At 39.7% G+C, this 22,158-nt stretch overlaps 1 protein-coding gene across 1 annotated transcript in view; it reads right to left on the bottom strand.

Moving 5' to 3' along the window:
* LOC124164280 (potassium voltage-gated channel subfamily H member 4) overlaps positions 1-22,158 on the bottom strand; it is a 561,414-nt gene that overhangs the window by 491,185 nt on the left and 48,071 nt on the right. The window contains exon 2 of the mRNA XM_046541531.1: positions 18,137-18,225. Coding sequence (XP_046397487.1) covers positions 18,137-18,212 — 76 coding nt within the window. The 5' untranslated portion in view covers positions 18,213-18,225. The remainder of the gene's footprint in view (positions 1-18,136; positions 18,226-22,158) is intronic.

The raw sequence follows: 22,158 nt of genomic DNA, 5'->3' as shown, positions 1-22,158 counted from the left end.
TTATTTATTTTAAAGTAATGAGAATGAGAGACCTTTAGAAACACAGCTCCCCCCTCCGTACACATCCATCACATTCCATTAGCGAATGAATTCCTTTTTCGGGACTTGAAGGAGGAGCAATCGTGGAGACAGAACATCCACACATTCAGTTCCTCTCTCCAATGAGGAGTAATTGTTTAAGCCGGTGGTGAATGGCTGGCCTGCATTTTCCATTCCTGAGTATCGTATCGAGAAAGAATTTGCCGAAGCAGACGCCGCAATTGGTAACCGCATCTCGCCATGAATACGTAATTGCTCACAGAATCACGAGCAAGTTGGTAATTTCAACCCTCTCAGGCGTGAACGCTGGAAACTCAAAGAGCTAATATTAAGTGGAATGTAACGAAACTCATGCTTTCAAAAGCACCAACTTTCAAGTGCCTTCGCTAGCGAACTAATCGAGTTTCAAGTTTGTCAATCACGCAATTTACCTTCGGAGCTAACTCGAAGCTGCCATTCCTCCTTCATCTACATCAGTATACCTACTACCGCGCAAGATATAAAGAGAGCGTGCACCACGTATTTAGTTTTGATCATTTAGTCTTTTATCCGTATGGCATAAACGCGGGACCTTTGGCCAAGTCGGAATGATCTATTTATTCTTTTTTTCGGATAAAAACGTTGGCTTTCCAGTTGTCTTTTAAACTTATTGCTGTGTTTAACAACTTAGAATAGATTTTTACTTTCAAATTTCTTTTAATTGATATGCATTTTGTAGAAATTTATTTTACATAGTTCGCGCATAGCCCAAGCTAACAAGTCCTTCAATGATTAACGTGTTTCCACTCCGATTCAAGTTCATAAGGTATGAGAGACGAAAACAGGGGTTGTGAAAACATTAGTGCGGGGATAAGCACTCTATGGATCAGAAAATTGGATAGTCGGAATAGCTGGACAGAAAATATTTTGAAGAGTTGGATTCCTGGTGCTAGAGTGTTTCGTACGCATATACATCAAACGAGAATTTCAGCGCATGAATTGAATCGATATGAAAGGGCGGAGACACGTGATTAACGTAAGTATTCGTAGACTGTTCAAGTCACCAAAAATTCTCTCACCTTGGCATCGTTTAAAGGCAAGACGTACATTTTTTTCATCCGATTTAGAATTACTTGAGGTCACGTTTGTAACCATTTACAGTGATAAACGGTGATAAAATCGTCGAAAAGTGAGATGAGTCATTTTCGCTTAAAAGAGCGATAGAAAAGAGGTGAGTGGTATAAGAACGACATTTGCTGCTCTCGCTGTACTTGCTCTGCTATTGAGAAGATTGCGCCTCGCTCTTCTTCAATTTTTCATCGGCTCAGTTATAACTTTAAAAATCTGAAAATAGAATGTTTCTATTAAAAAGCATTTTGCGACGCTGGTGCTGGAATCGCTACTTTAAAATTTGACATTATATTTCATGTGGTTTGATGCGAAAAAGCAGTTGAACGTAAATTTGTAGAAAAAAAATAGAAAGATGCACTCGAAATTGAAGCCATTCATTCACCGAAAAACTGTTTTCGATGACTCGGCCTCAGTAAATTGAAATTTCAGACTCGGACTACAAATCGTATAAAAGTTATCAACAGTGACGAAAACTCTTCGAGACAAAATCGCAATCGACTGATCTCGACTAATACCTGGCGATGCATTACCCGATGCGATCAGTATTGTCCCAGATTCTAGAGCGCAGTCATGCATTGATGTTCCCTTAATATTTGTTTCCTGGGTCTATTGGTAAAAAAATATCGTCAGGATTGCTTCAGGTCAAACTGCACCGAAAGTTGAGTACATGTAATATGAACGAAACGTATAAATATAGCCGCATTTATTTAAATACCAGCAGAAAATGATACTAGTTACATACCAAGGGCTTGTATAGAAACCGAATAATTGAGTAATATGGGGGCTATATCAAATTGATGTAGCTCAGAAAGTGTTAAATCGTGGACAAATGTTTACGAATAAGTAGCTGTGCTTGCACATCAAAGCATGGCTGACGTTGTCACGTCATTTCTCGGAGGATGACGTTCATAAAAACGAATAATTAAAGCACACTTGATGATAATTAGGACCGATAATAATTGAATTTCGAATCATCAGATTGGGGAGGTTAACCTATCATGAGTAAATTTAATAAGGTGCGTGTTGAGAGGTGTATATCGAGTGATCGCGAGAGAAATGAGTCGGCGAGGAATTCATAGAGCACGAGAGGGCAGAGCCACACGCGGAGAGGTCAGAAGACATTGCAATTGCGTGAGACGAAAGGAGGAGGGAAGGGATGAGGGAAAGGAAGAGAGAATTTGAGGGAGTGAATGGAGTGGAAGAAAGGAATGAGATTTGGACGGTCTGAATGTACGCAGTTGCTTTATGTATGCCTTGCTTCTTAATAATTCATGCAATATTTCTCTGGCGATGAAATAACTTTCCAAGGTATTTCTCGGTCTCATCAATTAAATGAGTAGGAATCGATTGTCCAATTATTTTTCAAATGGATTAATAACGCGCTTTGGGACTCTTCGCGAAAAGGTTTTTGTCCAAGAAAGAAAAACGCGTCAGTTGAATAAAGAAAACTTGATTTTTCCTGACTGAAATGCATTATTTATTTCGACTGGATCTTTTGTCGAGGAGAATAGTGAGTACAGTCAAAAGATATAATGAAATGGGCACCCCACTTTATAACCTAAACATGATCGAAATTCATAGATGTAGTAATAAATCGATATGTGTCGTTTGCAGATCAAATGAATGGATGATAGGATGAGAAACGAAGGCGTTTAAATCGCAGAAAGAAAGTCAAGTGTGGATGATCAAAAGCATAGGGAGAATGACGCAATGCCACAAAAGACACAGCCTATACGTATGGAGTGGAACGGAGGGATGGATTGGCGGAAAAGTCCTTTGAGCAGGACCAAGGGACAGACGAAGGCGGCCTTAGGGAAGTGAAGGTTGCAAATTGATAGAGACTGGGAATAAGATATGAAGGCATGTTCATCAACATTAGGATTGCAGTGCATACTATATAAACATTGAGAAACATTCAATATCAACATAAATTGAAAATTGCTAGCCTATAAATGTGGCCTCGAAATGAACAGCTTTACGCATAAATTAATTATTATCAAGATAAATTCAGTTCCCTCATTGGTGGCCCTCCCTTTGATTTTGATAATCCTCATCAAATACTCATTCAGGAGTTGTTATGAAGATCCGATACGGATCATTCGGGAACTCAATTAAGGCGGATTAAGGGACTCTGTTGGGCTGTCTACTCCGATCAATAAGGAGGATGGCGACTGGATGGCAATAAGGCGATTATTAATGGCGAGGATAAGGAAAAAGGCCGACAGATCAGTTATCGATTCGAAATGAGTGCCCTTGGCAGAATTATTGGAGCTGAGAAGATCATGGGCAGAGAAGAGGCATAAGCCATTGATGTTTGGAAAGGAAATTGCTTAGCTTTTCTACAAAACACACACTTTATTGCCGACTAGTTTCGGTTACACTGTACCATTATCAAGACTAGTGATACACATCAGAATTTGCCGGTATATATACTCTGTGGTCGGGTGATTGGAGGGGAAGGGGAGGGGGTAGAGGTAAGTGACGGGGAAGGTGAAGGAGGGAAGAGATAGGGAGAAAAACCAGAGGTAGTTACAAAGTAGAGCGTGGGTTGGCGTCACAAGGATTTTTTGGGGTGTAATAGTGGAATGTCTAGAAGGGGGGAGTGGAAAGGGAAAAGGTGGTCATTAGCAATGGGTTCTTTCCTCTTTACAATTTTTAAAATTTCCAACTGTTCTCTGATGTCCAGCTGTGTTCCTTTTTTGACTCGGTGAAGCAATTCCGGGGTAAAATCCGCTTGGTGGCCTTCCTCCCGAAGACCTCTGGTTTTTCTCCCTATCTCTTCCCTCCTTCACCTTCCCCGTCACTTACCTCTACCCCCTCCCCTTCCCCTCCAATCACCCGACCACAGAGTATATATACCGGCAAATTCTGATGTGTATCACTAGTCTTGATAATGGTACAGTGTAACCGAAACTAGTCGGCAATAAAGTGTGTGTTTTGTAGAAAAGCTAAGCAATTTCCTTTCCAAACATTAAATATGGAATTCTACAAAGTGAAGGCCTCAACAATTGAATTCATAAGCCATTGAAGTTGGGATTCGATGAGGACAAAGATCGTATCATATGCGAGCGAATCGAATGCTCAAATACGATTCAGAAAACTATGCTCAAAGATTGAAAAGCAAAGTAATCATCATCATCATAACTAAAGGAACATCCTAAACGGACTAACGAACAAACTAAACGAACACAAGAATAGCTTAACGCAAGTTCTCCATTCCGATCTCTTATCAGCTATCTTTTTCAAATTTACGTATTTCTTCTCTTTCAAATCATAAATAATCTGTTTCAAGCTACTCGTTTGGGGCCATCCTTCCTTTCCTTCTGCGACTGTTTTCATCTGGCCGTTATCACGGAGACAACTTCTGTTATGCCTCTCAGGTTTCTCAAGCACCCATTCTTTACTTAATGCCATATCCATCTGATTTTCATTATTCCTTTAGACGCGAGTTTTTACATACACGTCTGCTAAATTTTGTGATCATAGTCATGAAAATGTATTTTTTTGGCAATTGAATAATAGAAATATCTCCGGGAAATAATGTTCCTTTAGATTTCACCATGTTCGCAGTCTTGTTCACTGTTTGCACTCTTTAATTCTGATTCCTTTCATGCAAGGCATCATCTCTTGACACCCAACGTCACCTGCTGCATCCACATCACGAAATGGCGTCGGTAGCGATCACAATCATTTTGCGGTGAAACACGCGTGTCTTCCTTGGTTTCTGGGTTGGGGTAACTAACCCACGGAATTATTTGGTGATGCACGTGTCGAGAACGAATCAGTGAAAATGAGAAATGCACGAGCGTTAATTTACGGTGGATGATTCAATTGTATATCGACCACTTGCAGCTTCGACACCCATCGCATCGCGCGTAAAAGGTAATCTAGCATTTTGTTTACATTAGCGTTTACAATATTAAATGAATGGCGCGGGCTGTCAATCTGTGGAATTCTATTATAAGGTACGAAGTAAAATACTTTGCACTTTTCCCCATATACATTTATTTAAAAAGGAGTCAACATGTTTCACCGCACTGCTGTATCATCAGGACTAGCAAAGAAGTCAACCATGCTGGAATAAATAAACCTAGAACGTACCGCTCCCAGAGATAATATTCAAGAAGTCATTATCAGAAGGAAAGTTATCGATAGAGTGGAATATTGCAACCGTTATACCGATATTCAAAAAGGGAAACAGAGATGACTCAGTCAACTATCGTCCAATTTTATTGACATCAATTATAGGCAGGATACTTGAGCGTATCAATGTAAGAAGTATCAGGACTTCCTTGGACAGTCGAACTTCCTCAATGGCTGTCGGCACGTCTTCCTAAAAGGTAGATCATGTGAAATACAGCTCATGCTCTTTTCTTGTCATTGTAAAATTTGGCGAATTGAAAAGACAAGTTGACGCATTATTTCTAGATTTTAAGAAAGCCCTCGACACGGTACCTCAACATAACCTTATATACAAATGGCAGTCATGCAGATTAAACGTTACAACAGTAAACTGGATCCGCGACTTTCTGAATGATCGTGAACAAAACGTAGTTCTTGACGGAATTAGCCCTGATGTAGTTATAGTGACGTCAGGTGCTCCACAAGGAAGCGTAATCTGACCTCTTTTATTCACTGCATACATTAATGACCTCTGCTCTCAAATTAGCAGTAAAATACGTTTATTTGCTGACGACGCTTTCATCTATCGTGGAATGAGTGATCGCTCTGACTTTGAAATTCCATCATCGGATTTAAACGACGTCCATGTGTGTGTAGCCAAGAGTGGGGACTCGAACTCAATCTGAGAAAAAGCACGGCGGTACATCTTTTGTACAGTTCATCCAATTATAACTAGAGCGGCTAGGAGATCTTCGATTAATCCCAAGTCTACCTGTTCGAGTGCTGCTCTCCTGGTTACCTCATTCACTACGACGACTATTGTACCTCTTGGAAGTTGATTCATGGAATTTATCGGCATCCTGAAAAGGGTGCTAACCCAAAATATGGCTTCCGGGGATTCCTCCGCGTTGACATCGGCGCCACCCGCCGCGACGCCGAAATCGGAAGGGACGCCCAACACATTCCCTATGAGTGCGGCTCGCGTCGTTCGGTGATTCACTCTGGAGGAGGCGGCGTCAAGGGTCTTCTGTGGAAGCTAAACTGCTTCGGATATCAGAGATGGGACCAAAGTGGAATTTATTGGTTATCGAGTGTTGATGTCATGGCGTTGGACAGACGGGGAGAAGTTGGAGCCCAAGAGGGCAAGAGGTATTTCGAAAAGAAGGAGAAGATTCACCTCCTGGCAGATGGACGGCAGGCTCATGATTCATCCCCGAAGTGCTTCACAGAGAGAAAGGAGGGACTGTGGGGAAAATTGTTCATCGTATCGGCCGTTAGCAGGAAAGAAAACCTTTTCCCTTCAATGCCTCGCTGTTAATCCAAGACAAACTGCCCCAGCATCCTCCTTTCTCAAAGCTCAAATCAAAATTTCCAATCCTCCTTTGGATTCAAATCCAAACTCATGAGGTAGGAAGCCTACAATGCAGACATTACCCCAACACAGGGTACGAAAAGCGATCCGAATTGGACGTGCAAGTAGCACATTATCAGGGCATTAAACGGACAATTGCATTCGTTCTGAAATATGATCTGGGGTGAGCTCTACCTTCACCTGTCCCTACCAACCTCCGATTAAATCTCTGAGTGAAACAAAAGATTGAGAATAAATGGATCTCTCCTCAATCATAGCCACCCAGCGGGATTTCCTTGAAACGGGAGTTGCGAAGTGGCAACGCGAGTGAAGGTCGTCTCCTCTTTACGTCCTTCCATCTGAATAGATACTTACCTTGGCACGAGCGTCTATTAATTGCGTCGAGGAAAAAAGATTTCCATTCCACAGTTATGACGTAAATTTGAATAAACCTGGCTGCAGTCAGTTATAATTCGTAGCGTGCCTGGATACTCACGAGAATGGAAATGGGCAAAGTTGGCGAGGAACAAGAAATAGAGCGGAACACGGAGATAATGACAAGCGCCTAAAACGCTGCGCAGGCAGGAGTGCATCGGCCGAAGCACTTAAAATTGAACACAAAGGAAATGCGTGAATTCCGTGGAGCAGGCAGCGGCAGCCCAGCGAATGGCAGAATGCACTCTTTCTGATTGCAAGGCCCGGCTATTAGAGAGAGCACACTGACTGCATCAGCCACGATTACGGATTCTCCACTCACTATACATACATCAAGACATTTTCAAAATCATTGTGGATAGCAGGTAAAGCCTTGGATGTGTAAACCTAAAACACCAGGAGTTCTTAAGAGCACGCGGGAGAAACGTCTATGCCGATAAATATTATGAAAAGCATTTTGGTTGTGAAATAAGTCGTAATTGGCCAAATTTGGTGAGTGCATATAATTTTTAGTTACTATACTTTTCAAATTAAGAAAAAAATCCATTTTTATAAAAATATCGATTTTGTCAAATCAATTAAAGGTGGTTACCGGCAATTTTGTATTTGATATTCTCAATGTTTGATACCAGATATTTTTAATCAGATATAGGAAAAAATTCCTTTGTTTCTCCAGATAATGGAAAGTAAATGGTTATAGTTCATCTAATAACAGTTATTTACTACATTTAATTAATATGTAAGGCTAAAATCAGGAATGATATTTGAAATTCACGCCGCGGTGTAGGTAACAGCAAACCGATATTCGAAAGATGTTTCCACGGCCTTCCCCGATAATCGATACAATGTATGTGCGGTCTCCTATTGCGCTATGCACTGGTTCTTCATATGACCCTATATTAATGTCGGGCGTAACGTCAGAGAAATTGCATGGCGTTCAGAATCCGCTTCACCCCAAAGCACAGTTTGTGCACAAGCTTACCCTCCAAAAAGTTTTCTAAAATCGACCGACGCCCACTTGATTGAAGAAAGGGACCCTCTTAAATATGTGCCCAGAATATCTGCATAAAGAGGGGATCCCACCACAATTGTAGCCCCAAGAAATATTTTAAAATAAGAATATCTTCTTGATACTGAATGATCTCCAACATATTCTAAAAATTTAGAGCACCCTTTTGGAGAATGAGTATGATCTAATATAGCATGATCTAGTTTTTTCTCACTGTTTTAAGAATAAAAATAATCTCGAATCACTAAATCAACTCGTTGGTTGATCTGGATATGAGACCAGAGCTCACCCCAGACTAACAACAATTTTTCGCAGCAACTTCTGGGTGGACTACTCGCCTCCGATTGAATCGACACACTTGTACAGTTTGAAAAATTAAATTCGCTCAGTACCCTCTCAATAAATGATTTTTTTGCTCACAAATTACTCACCCATCTTTGGACTGCTATTTCCGAGGACAATAGATTTGACAACTCGCCAAGATCCTTTACATCAACAACTCTGCTTTAAGTAAGTGCAACTATTCACTCATTAGGGGCCATTTCCTTTCCCTGGGCCACTTTGCGATTTGGTGATTTCGGTTTTTAGGTTATTCGAAGGCTTCCTCCGGGATATGAACCGGAGACCTTTCTACCGAAGTCAATCATCGCTAGCTACAAAGTAGAGATCTCCTAGATTACTAAAATAACCTTACAGCATGAGCATTATCGTAAAGTGTGCAGGTTTCAGGCAGTGAACACCAGATGGCAGTAGCTGTGTCTCAGCCCGATAAGAATATCCTTCAAAATATGGAATCACCTCTGAGATGTCAGCGTTAAGAATATTTCCCTCTTATTTTATGATGTGTTTTCTTTTCAGAACACCTCCCTTCAGACCTAACTGCCCAATTATCATCCCCAAACTGGTGATCACAATAGGGAGGTTTCCTATTATTTTTTTATTGCCTAAATTGAAAGATTATTTCTCCTGGAGTGCGTATTTCACGCTTTTAGATTTTTAAATGACGATAACTATTTTTCGCGATTAAATGAAAAGTGAAAATTTTCAAGCGCGCGAAAACGCGACGGCTAAGTATGTATGCTGGGAAAAACTCAAGTGATGCCTGGCTGCTGCTGTTTGAGGCCGCCTGGGTGCGAGGCTAGGAATGCCGCTACGATGCAGGCTGCTTGCTGCCGAGCATGGCGGTAGCGTAGAGTACCCTGCTAGCAGCTAGCGCTTGGCTTAATTAAGGATTATTAATACCTTATCAAACGAAGAAAACTTTCTGACCACAGGAAATTTTAATAGGTGATTATTAAGAGATGTTTCCCTGAGCTCTGTGCTTCATGCGTGCATTGGTAGTCTCAGACGATGTAAAACTCCTATCTACTCTTGTAGAAACTAGGTCCCTGTGACGTCACGTAGAGTGGCATTGCATGGGCGCCAAACTGGCGTTTTTCAAATGAGGATAAAATTGACCATTAACATTCGTCTAAACTGGGATTTCTAAAACCAATTACTTGGTATCTTATGGATACACTAATGCTGGGTAACGAATCGCAATCAATGCCTTTCGTTTTCTTTGATGAAGGAAACTACCCTATTATTTTCGCCATCCCTCTGTAAATGATGACGTCAGAGAGCCATCATTTGAGCTGTATTTCGCGACATTCCTCAGTTTTCACGCGAAAACTGATCGTGTAAATTATAATTTTAAATGTGTAATGAATAAATCCTTGGTCAATATCTTGTCCACGCATGAATATTATTAGTTTCCAACAGCATTCACATACTTTGGTATCGCTGATCGGAGCGTCCCAAATAAGTAAAAGTCAGTTTTTTGAGTCAGGTGACTATTATCGGTGCTGCTACGTATAAGAAGAATGATTAAGAGCATGGTCGACCCGATCAGCCAACGGGAGAAGACCTCTGGCGAAAGGCCCTTGAATGTTCAATGTAGTTAATCACATGGATAAGAGAAATTCTTTGCTGCCAGAGGCCAAAACATCTGTGCCAAAAAACTTTCATACTCTCACAAATTGTATGCACAATGTCTATTTAAGGAGGAAGAATAAAACAAAAACCATAACAATAGCAAATAACAATTCAGGACAAATATGAGCATTTATTGCCTATTTATTATGAGGGGCAAACCTTTTCCTAAAAAATGCTTCGGAAGATTAAAAAGACTTGACTCAGTAAGTGGCGCTAAAAAGTCAATCGATAGTTTGGTGAATGGGTTCAATCTTGCCGAGGACACGAAGCGAGGATAATGAAAAATGGAACCAATTTCGTCGATTGGTCGTTTTTATTGCTGCGATATATATCACGTCAACAGAGATCCGTCCACGGAGTACCACCACTCGGGAATAAAATAATAATCTGCGCGAAAAAAGAAAGGAACGCGATGAATTATTCGCCGTTGTGTAGAACGCATTTACGGAAGAGAAATGTGAAAATTGAAATAGAGTGAAAATGTCCCTTCCGAGTCCAAACGACGCGTGCGAAACACTCAATGCGCAGATATTAATTATTTGGTTTTAGAAATCCCAGTTTAGACGATTGTTAATGGTCAATTTTAACCTCATTTCAAAAAAGGCCATATTGGCGCCCATGCGATGCCACTCCACGTGACGTCACAGGGACCTAGTTTCTACACGAGAGGATAGGAGTTTTACATCGTCTGAGGTTACCAACGCATGCATGAGGCACAGAGCTCAGGGAAACATGTCATAATAATCACCTAGTAATATTGCCTATGGTCGGAAAGTTTCCTTCGTTTGATAGGGTATTAATAATCATTATTTAAGCCAAGCGCTACCTGCTAGCAGCCTGCATTGTAGCGGCGCTCTTAGCCTTGTACCAAGGTGGCCTCATACGGTGGCAGCGGGAACTAGAATGACGTCACACGGGCTTTTTCCAGCATTCATACTTAGCCGTCGCGTTTTCACGCACTTGAAATTTTTCACTTTTCATTTAATCGCGAAAAATAGATATCTTTATTTACAAATACAAAAGCGTGAAAAACGTACTCCAGGAGTTATAATCTTTCGATTTCGGCAGTTAAAAAATAGGAAACCTTATTTTTTAAATAAGTGTCCAATCAAGGCAATCACTTAAATTAGTATTCCAGAAAACAAATTATGTGTTTGATTTTCTGAACATATGTACAAAAAATTACTTTAGCAAAAAGATTACAGTATTTTCTTCGAGAAAAAAGTATCCATGGCCAAGTGTTGCAGTCTTGCTAAGTGAAGGGATCGTCAGCAAGTGCTTTCTTTTAAGTTTTTTATAAACACCAGATTTTAGCTAATAAATTCAATCAAATATTTAACCAATAGCCAAATCATAAAACTTTTGAAACATAATGCTGTCTATAGATATAATTCCTTAACTGTCTGTCTCCAGTCACTCTATATATTTTTACTACCGCATCCGAATGAGGAACTTGCATGGGTCGTAGATTGCTCTAAAAACTATTTTGAATGAGTAAAATGGATATATTAGCTCGCAAAAATACCTTCAGTTTCTCCATTCAACATGAAAAGAAATAAAAAAATTGTATTTAAAATCGAGAAAAATTTCTCTGAGCCGACCACTGCGCGAAGACACCCGAGCGTTGCCGAGGCCGGGCGTGACGTCATAGGTGCCTAAACAACCGTAGGGAGTTGGGAAATACGCTGAGCGCATGATGTAAAATTTGTTTTGAGGGAGTATTTAGCCACTCATCGTCACTTTATGTTGTTCTGTTATTCTTGGGCAAGTTTTTCTATTGCTATTGTGCCACGATTATTACTTGGGATATTAATAATGCGACATCGGGATGATGAAGTACAAGCGTTTCACTTCGTATGTTTTAGTTATCAGAAAAATGGATGATAACGTTGCCACTCGTTCGAATAGTACACCTGAAATTCATCTACATCCACATAATACCCCGCAAGCCGCCTAAAAGGCGTGTGGCATGGGGTGTTAGGACACCAGCTTTTTTTTAGGACACCAAAAATTGATGCCACGACCCTCATAGAATTTGTTAAGACAAATTATTTCTATACGTAGGCGGCAAATCGAGATGTAAAAGAAACTTGTAATACTAGAGGATAACGATCGTAAGCTGTGCTGTTGAATTTGGCAACGCCGAATTAGCGGAGAAGGTAGTCCTATCCATCCTACGGTACGAATTCACAGCAAAACAGTCTGCACACAATCCACATGTGAGATCGCGAATCGGTTCCACTGTCAACACACACAAACCACAACCTATTTCAATAATATAGGTAAATCCATAAACAATATACTAGCATATACCATAAAAATATGGCATATGGGAAATAGGCAAATACTCTTATCAAAAACTTGAAGTCACTGTCACATTCTTATATTCATCACGTACAACTTACAATAACAGAGCTCGTTATGGTGGAAACAACTATTTATTCACTGATTTAAACCCTTAAATTAGCCCACACAAGTGACACAGGTGACTTTTCTCACTACTATTCGTTGAAATAATGAAATAACAAACTTCACACAATTTTTATTCAATAGCTTGATCGTGAAATGTCATATCTACGGTGAACAACGGAGGCTAACACGCCACTGACAATTTTTACACTACTGTTAGACATTTATCGATAGCGTAATAGCACTTTTCACAATTCAATCACGATGAAACACTGATAACTCTTGGCCGATATTTTTCAACCTTGTCAAACTTTGTGCATTACAACCACTTGTACTGTGATTATTATCAGTAGCTTAACGGAAGATGTCACGCTGAAAATAACACTATTTTGGCACAAAAATGTTCCTAGATGTCTTCAATCAGCGAGAAAAAGTTGCATTGACTGGAACTCACCCCATAATACAAGCACAGACAGTCCTAAACGACGAATTCTCCGGTACCTACGAATAAACGGATGAAGTTATTGTATATAAAAGCATAGCGGACATTAAAACATCAAAATCGTTCTAATTACATACTTAAATGAATGATATGCCGTCGATAACATCAACTTACAATTAACGTATCCCCCTTCCAACGGCCATGGCTCAGACTCCTACAACGATGTTATTTAGGCATTGTAAAATTTTTGGTTTAACTACTCCAGTTTTATATTTTATGCCCTTACTCAGATATTAATATTATAAATAATGCAAAATATGAGGGCCTCTTTCGTCGGATATTTATCTTTAAATAGAAAATAATCAACACGTCTAACAAACGAAGCTCTCACAACTGCTGGCAACTATTACAAACAATCACAACAATTGCTTCGCGTGATGTTTAGGCACCTTTGACGTCATCGAGGCTTCGTCGGCAGTGGCTTGGGGGGTGAGGGAGTTTTTCCCGCGCTTTAAAATTCGTTACATTTATCATTGAATATCTCGCGAAGGAAAACTCAGATATACATGCGGTTTTCTTTGTTGTATTCAGAAAATAATTTTCTGTCCGCCTGTGAAATAAAAAAAATTCATGCAAGTTCCCCATTGTCACAAAATTGGAAATCATTAGTTCTACACGTTGAATTTATCTGAAAGTATTGTTTTTGGCGACAAACAGTCCGAACGGAAACACGAGTTTTGAAACCAAGATATATGCAGGCACTAAGTAATAAATTGTAATAAAATGCACAATAAAATTTGCATTAACGCGTAAAATACAGTAATATCCACATACATTGTCTTATATATATCTTATGATTGTTACAGGTAATAATTATTACATTCATGGTTATAAATATTTGTGGCAATTATAATACAAATATGCTAGTTGAAGCCGTTTCTTCCCCTTTAAAGGGTGAAATTGCTTCGTGAAGAAATGTCTCGAGTGAGGAAATGAAAATAGCAGTGGTGCTCATCCAGACGGACGTAAAAGGGGTATTTTGTGGTGATAACCAATTAGCGCTTTCGGGAGAGGTCAAATATGAATATGCGGTCACATACTCGTGATTCGTGGATAAATCGATAAATTAAAGTGGCGGCACCATGGTTAACAAGCATGAAAATTGCCAGAAATGCGTCATTTTCAGACTCATTTGTTTTCATACATTTGGCTCACATTACTAATCTTAGAAGTTATTGGTCATAACCTATGAACGCTGCAGGTTACCAATGGTAGCAGATTGTTTCAAAAATGGTGGATCAGGAGGGTAGGTGGCTTGAAGAGAATTCTACTGGTGTGGAGGAGAGAGATTCTTAGAAGGAAACCACTTCCCATTGCTCTCAAGTGTAACTCGAAACTTTTTCTCAACGTCAGTGAAACTTATTCCGGCTTATTGTTAGGAGCTCCGAGCTCTATCCCTTCCATTTCCCCATTACACTTCCATTTCTAATTTTTCACTTGTAAATAATTATTTGCTCAACATGATTCAATAATATCAGAAAAATATCGTGTTTTGTCTTCTTCAAATTCAATCATAAGAGGAAATGTTCAGGTTTCCTCCAATAACAACATATTTATGGTTTAAAATATGTTTTTTTTACAAAAAAAGCATCCTTTTTTAGCTTCAGGCGAATTCTGCCCTCACGCTCAGGCCCGCTGCGCTTTTGGATTTCACCCGAGAAACATTTGAACGTCGTAACATGGTAAGTGGCATGAGTCTCAAGTGGAACGAACACAAGATAATTGAAAGGCAAATGAAGAACCTCAGCCAATCAGACGACTCTTAAACTTCATAGTTGAGCATGACCGACGATCAATTCGATTCGAGGTAAAATTGACACGGTGAGATAAACACGCCTTGAAAATGGCAATTGAGTCGTATTCCGAAACATCGGTGGAAATGCAGCCGCTAGCGTGGTGCAAAACCCGAGAAAAACTGCTAAATGCTGTTCAGTGGGAAAGTCATAAATCGTGTGAGAATGTATTACATTTTATGATGACAAAAGACCCGGGATATAATAACATTAATTATGGAAGGCGTAATGTGACATATGCACGGACATGAAAAAAATACTTTTAGTGAGTGAGTTTTTTCGTAATGGACAAAAAGTAATATCCTATATTCCTGGGGGTTTATGCGAGAAACTATTTGAGTTTTGACCGCAATTTCTATTTTAATATTTTCTCCGATATCATGCTTGCGCGAATTTTGAAATACACGGCTGTCTTTATTTTCACAGGCTTCGAATTGGGCCATCTTTTTCATATCGGTGCGTATTGGTCATTATCTATACGAACTGCACTTGCTTTTATATGAACCACCCTTAAAAATAATAATAAATAGCCTCCTTGGACCCGCCGCGGATTCTTAACCTCCGGACTTGCCTATCCGTAGGACCTTCGTCGACGGCAAAATAGCCTCTACCTCAAAAGGTCATAGACTAAAAATGCCAGAATTACAACGAAGAGCAGAACACTAGAGCCGAGCCGACCCCCGCCTTCCACCTACGCTTCAACACTTAAATGGCAGCCGTGCGGATGGATGAGGCTCACGGCCGGGCCCTTATTCCGGGATTAGCCACGACCATTAGTCCACAATTCTCCAATCATGTTTCTCTCTCTCCTTTCAAGCACTGTCTCCCCGTGGCTAACCCATCATTCCACTCGGACCTTGGCGAAATGATTTCTATACTTCTGCTCCAACTGAATCATCACTTTGGGCCTAAGAAAGTCATGAAAGTAGGGTCAGTTCATTCACCAGTCCACTCCTCGGCCTTACACGAAATTGTTGCAACCAACATCTATAACCAATTTAAAGGGGTGGAACCAATGGCATCACTAGTACGGCCCCGCCTGCTGAATTACTTCCCCAATGATTCGGTGGATTTTGACTTAAACTCATTAGCAATCATTCACAAAAAATTTTATTAAACAAATCGTATTGAAACCCGGTCGTGTGAATGAAAGTTGATGCGAAAAATCACTAGTAAGTTTTAATTTACAATACTTTATAATTCCACCAAATTATGTCCGAATAAACGCTGGATAACCTGATTCCTGGAGTTTCCCATTCCACCCTGACAATGGCAGGAGGAATAAATTACCAAGGAATCGTCCGACTTGAGCTGTCCAATCATCGCCGGAATATGGTCATCCTACAACTCACCACTTTGAATCAATCCTCAACCCACCCTCCCCCACTCATGATTTACGCCTCTCGCTCCCAATCGCCGTTCACCACTCTCCCAGAATTCCATTTCGCTCTGCTTTGTCCATGCTGAACTTTGAAATACATCGTTAAGTTCATTTCTCTGGCGGTTTTTACCAATGTGCCTAATGTAAGTGCACCTACCGACGAAGACCAGGCTGATGTAAACACAAGGACGCATACAGAGGCAAGTTTTCATTACGAACTAGAATTGACGTACATATATGGATTTAATAGACTGTACCTACCACATTACACGCCGGAAGTGTTACTTCGGAATTTAAAAATGATTAAAACTAATGCCAATGGTGTTGACGGGATCAATTACAACATTGTAAAAATTCTAATACCTGGTACTATTCCCGTGATACTAGATATATTCGCCTGCTTGTTAAATTACTCGATTTTCCCGACCCTCTGGAAGTTTGCACAAATTCAGCCGATTCCTAAAATTTCTCAACCAAACTTAATGTCAGATTTTTGGCCTATCGCGCTTCTAAGTATACTGTAAAAACCACTTGAGATGATGATGATATGACACATGATACCACCTTGGAACACTTCACTAGAAACGGCCTGTTAGATCAATATCAGTCTGCCCTTCAGAAAAGGACATAGTACACAGGCTGCCCTTTTAAAAGTTACAGAAGATATTGGACTCTCAATTGAGCAAAAAAAGATAACCTTGTTGGTTCTATTAGACTTTACTAAAGCTTTCGATTCGGCGAATCACAACATACTAATAAATCGCTTGAATGACGTTGCACTTACAAATTCAGCCATGCTGTGGATCAAGTCAAACCTCTCCAACAGGGAACAAGCCGTTAGAAGACCGAAAGGCGAGCTATCAAACTATTGTGCTGTAAGCAAAGGAGTGGCACAGGGGGTTTGGACCCCTTCTGTTTTCTATTTATGTCAATGATCTTTCTAAAGTTACCTTAAGATATAAATACCTCCTGAACGCCGATGATCTTCCAATTTACATTGACTGCTACCCTTCTGATGTGACTGAAGCCATTAATAAGGCGAATGATGATATTCGAAATATATGTAAGTGGTCACAGGAAAATTGCCTGCGACTAAATCCCAGCAAGGCTAAAAGTATCATCATTGGTAGTAATATTTGTGCTGATTAAATTATACTTGATGCCCTGCCAAAGATAAATGTAAAATGTGTCCAAATTGATTATTCTGATGGTTTTACTAATTTATGGGTTAAACTAAATAGAACCTTATCATGGAATGAACACATAAAATCCATTTTGCGTAGGGTCTTTAAGGCTATATCAGTTAAAGCAATGTAGACACCTTATCCCCGTCCCTCTTCGCCGAAAACTAGTTGACACTCTTGTATTCCCTCATATAGATTATTGCTGTGTGGTATATTCTGACCTTACAAATAAACTAAGTAAATATGAAATTGCAGAGGATTCAGAACTCCTGTATAAAGTATATTTTTGACATCACATACTATGAACATATAACACCATATTTTGAAAAACAAAGATGGTTAAAAATACAAAATAGGCGCTTACTACATAAGACAGCATTTATGTACACGTTAATAAGGACAGAATTTCCGACATATTTACACCAAAATGTACAACATAACGCTAGAACAAATAAACGTCCAACACGCCACATGGAAGAACTTTGCATATTCATTCGTGTAAGGCGCGCCCTGGAGTGTTTCCCGCGAGCCCCCACTTGGGAGGCCGCCTCCGGAGGACAAAAAATAACCTCCTAACGCTTTTTGGCTGCGGCTATAAGGGCTATGAGTTTGCGGGGTGGCTAAAAGTTTCCTCACTCGCAGTCTCCGACGGTGGGAAACAGTAGTACAACAATTAGTAACCTCTACTCAAAAACGTTTCGCCTCAGTACCAATCACATATTATAAAGTTGTCCTGTCATCTATGTCAAAATAGTTGAAGCTTACGGTATTTCTAGCGGTTGCTGAATAAATAAATGCTCAAGTTAAGTAAATCAATCGTCACTTACGAGTTCCATCGAATCGCGTTGCTATGGTGTCCAGGAAGGTGTTTTGCGGAGCGAGGAGTCCTTTGCGAGCCGGCATCTTGACCTATCCCCTGGAAAAGAAAAGAAAGAATTAATTTATAAACAAATGTTAGAAATTCATAGAGTGCATCGTTGTTCACGCCATATGGTGCTACCAGCAAGGAACAAATAATGGCATCACTCCGTGGAAAATAATTGTCATCTTAAATTCATTGGAGATCGGAGGTCGAATTCCATATTTTTTATGAATAACATCATTCGAAAACTTTTCGCATTAGTGTTTTCGCACTGTCAGATGTTTAAGTGAAATAAAACCTAAAATAATTAATAAAGCAGAAAAATCATTATGAGTAACAAACAATAAAATATACAAAAAAGAGTTTGATGAAGTGATGCATAGCCAGAAATGTTCCACTTCTCCAACTTGCATTGTGATCACTGAGAACTGTTGATTTCCATGATAACCAAGCGTTTAGGAGGTGTTTTGCTTCAATAGGACTTCATGAGTGGAATAAAGCATTATAATTATGACCTCAATTACGAACGAATGCCTATCATAATAAAAAAAACAAATAATTACTTTGAGAATTTTTTTAAATAATAAGAGTGGAACTTCAGTTGAATGACTTTCAGTTGAACGACTATACGGTGATCGAAGAAAAATGGTTTGCCCAACTCTACGAAAATAGAATATGTATTTCTATAAAGAAGTCACTGCCAATTGTACAACCATTAGTCATCAACGATACGTCGCCCTGTATTCGACGAAGAAAGCGTAACCAAGGTTATCTATTTACACGAGATTCAATATTATTTCTTGGCAAAGTTTAGCGGCGCCGCATATCTGCAGAAAGCAGACGGGTCGTGCGTCCCATGGAGAAGGCATCCGGCAGTCTCCAATCCTCTAATCTCTACTGAAGCCAATATTCTTCAATCAAGGATTATTTTATTCGCCACTGGGGCGCGTGTTTCAACGAATGGGTTTTTCCCATGCTACTTAGGGGCACAATAAAGAATAATACGTTTCTAGTAATACAACGAAATGTGTGAAAACCGGGGCAAGTACGCAGTAATCGCTCACAAAATAATCATTAAATCCGACATAAATCGAAACAGAATGACCAATTTGCGAGCAAAATCAGAGCTATGGGTGCATATATTTTTAGGCGCAAACGAAATATTTTCAGTGAGTGACCAAGGGTAAGAGTGCAAAAGAGTAAGGGAAATTAAAATTTCTCGAGAAGCAGAAGTGGCGCCCCATAAAATTTGTCCTGTATAACTTTTGAAAGTGACTGTGCATGCACTCTGGGGATGTAACTGTTCTATCACTGTTTCTGTTAGAAGTGCAAAAGGCCACGAAAATTGTAACGAGTTTCTCATCGCGCTTCTATGAGACTACTTAAGTACATTAATTGTTATCCCATTAAAAATATATAATGTCCAGACGAAGTTAAGGTAGTCGACCGTTCTCTTTGAATCGAGCGCTGTCTATTTGTTTTGATTGTGGTCATTTATAGCCAATCAGTCTCATCGTTTCTATTCCCTCGTCTCTAACTCCGCCCTCGGACAGGAACATCACCATCCTCCCAGAGTACGGTTGCCCAGCCAACAGAAAACCTATCTCGGATACATTTTTTTAAGTATACCGGGACTAGCCGCGGTGGGATCTGGGTTCGAATCCCGGTTAAGGCGAGTGATTTTTCCTCTGAGGGTTTTTCGCACTATCTCGGATACATAATTTCCCATTTTGATTGGCTCTAGAATTTCATCGCTTTCACTATATCTCGCCGAACGCGAACTAAAAGAAAACAATCCTGAGTTCGGTTCCCGTTTGGTGCGTTCTGAGCAAGACGACCAGCCGAGTGCGCGGCTACTGATGGAATAAGATGACACGCCACGAACTGGGTGAAGATGACCACTTACGAAGCGCTGTTGGATTTTAAAAGGAGTCGTTCACCGCTCGAGAGAACAACGATGACCCGATGGAAATGAACCGTTCATGAGCAAGTGAGCCGTTAATCTCACGCTGTAAGTGGAGATAGTAAAAGGGGTGAAAGAAAAATAAACGGAAAGAAATCGCTGCGACCGTCGCACAGTGGTCCCAAATCGAAAAAAGCTGGCCAAAAGTCGTTTTTTCGAAAATTTTCAAGGAATTTTTGAACCTTATTTTCGGATTCTACAGGATATGGTCTACAAAATACACTACTAAGTTGGTATTTTTGTTCATTGGAGCGGCGGCAGGGTTCCGTCAAACATGGAGCATTCACCGTAAAAATGACAGTTGCGTGAAATCGGTCGATTTTGAAGAAGTTCAGCGTCATGCAGGACAACCTTTACGCGATATATTGAGCCAAAAAACATTTTTACCTAAAAAAATAAACATTATTACATAGTGGAACATTAATTTTATTCTGATTTTACAATGTTTTCTATTTTATATGTATTTTTTAACTTATTTGTGTTTTTTACCCGAATTTTCAAATAAAATGTACAATATCGTTTAGAGCAGCACGTTCCTGCGCGGTGTCTTTTGCACCAATATAAAGGGAAAAGTATATGCAACGCAGTAGTAAAGAAAATTTTTGCTACTACTTGCTACTCCGTCCTCAGCAATGACAATGTTGCAATGCGCTGACGCGGGCGGCGGCCTGGCTGGCGCGTGGTAGGGCTCGAGGAAATCCAGTATTTATGGGTGTTATTCAATATTGTTGGATATTTTATTTCTATAACAAATATTTACCCTATAAATAAACATCTCTCTTTTATCATTATTGGTTTCCAGTTGACCTTACTTTTTATTTACGCGTGCCCATGCTCTCCTAAAAATTGCTTAAGGCCGCTTTACACGGTGAAAGATCATTCGAAAGATCTTTCGAAAGATCATTCGAATGATCCATCATTCACCGTGTACAACGGAAATTTCCTGGAAATTTCCAGCGTGAATGATCATTCGAATGAACTTTCAGGCCTGTTCTAATTTGCTTGAATGATTTCCGTGAATGATATGAGCGCACGGCGTCCATCTTGCCATTGGCATCCACCTCGGAATTTTAATATTTTATATAAAAACTTTGGAAGCATAGTAACCCATGAAATAGCTCAAATAATTAATATATACTTTGAGAGAACATAAATTCACAAACATCAACCGTCTAAAGTGGGTAATTCGGAAATAACATTTCGGATATTTAATGAATAAAAACGTCGTTTTTCTCCTCGATTGCGTCTATATTTTGTTTAATTTACCATCATGAAACTATATTTAATGATTTGAGCGCTAAAGTTTCGGGTGAGAGTCCCAATTAATTATACAATATCTGTTTATTCGGAGAACGCAGTAGAACGAAAACGAACCTCTACGTTATCTTGGCTCACCGATGAGATCACAATGTTGCCTATCTCTAATCATTCAAGGAACTCACCCGAAAGAAATTTCGAGCATGTCCTAATTTGCTTGAATGATTCCGTGAATGATATGAGCGCATGGCGTCCATCTTGCCATTAGCACCACCTCGGAATTTTAAGATCATATATATAAACTTTGGAAGCATATTAACTCATGCGATAGCTTAAATCATTAATATTTACTTTGAAAGAAAGTAAATTCACAAACATCATTCCTCAAAATAGAGTGATTTGGAAAAAACAATCCGGATTTTTAAAGTTCAAAATCGTCTTTTTTCTCCTCGATTGCGTCTATATTTTGTTTGATTTACAATTATCAAACTGTATTTAATGATTTGAACGCTAAAGTTTCGGGTGAGACTCCCAATTAATGACAAAATATCTGTTTATTCGGTGAACACATTCCAGCCAAAACGAGCCGTGACATCACATTGGCCCACCTAGGAAGTCACTATCTCACGGGGTTGCCTATAATTCAAGGGGCAAACCCTATAAGTTAGCCCATGAATATCACAGTCCAATTTCTTCCCCTGCTTCGATAGCAAGCAATGAGATGACACTGAGCCAACTTCATTGTAGAAAGTATGAGGATGCTGAAG

The sequence above is a fragment of the Ischnura elegans genome, chromosome 8, assembly GCF_921293095.1.
Source record: "Ischnura elegans chromosome 8, ioIscEleg1.1, whole genome shotgun sequence".
Lineage (NCBI taxonomy): Eukaryota > Metazoa > Arthropoda > Insecta > Odonata > Coenagrionidae > Ischnura > Ischnura elegans.
This window is presented reverse-complemented; position numbering and strand designations above follow the sequence as displayed.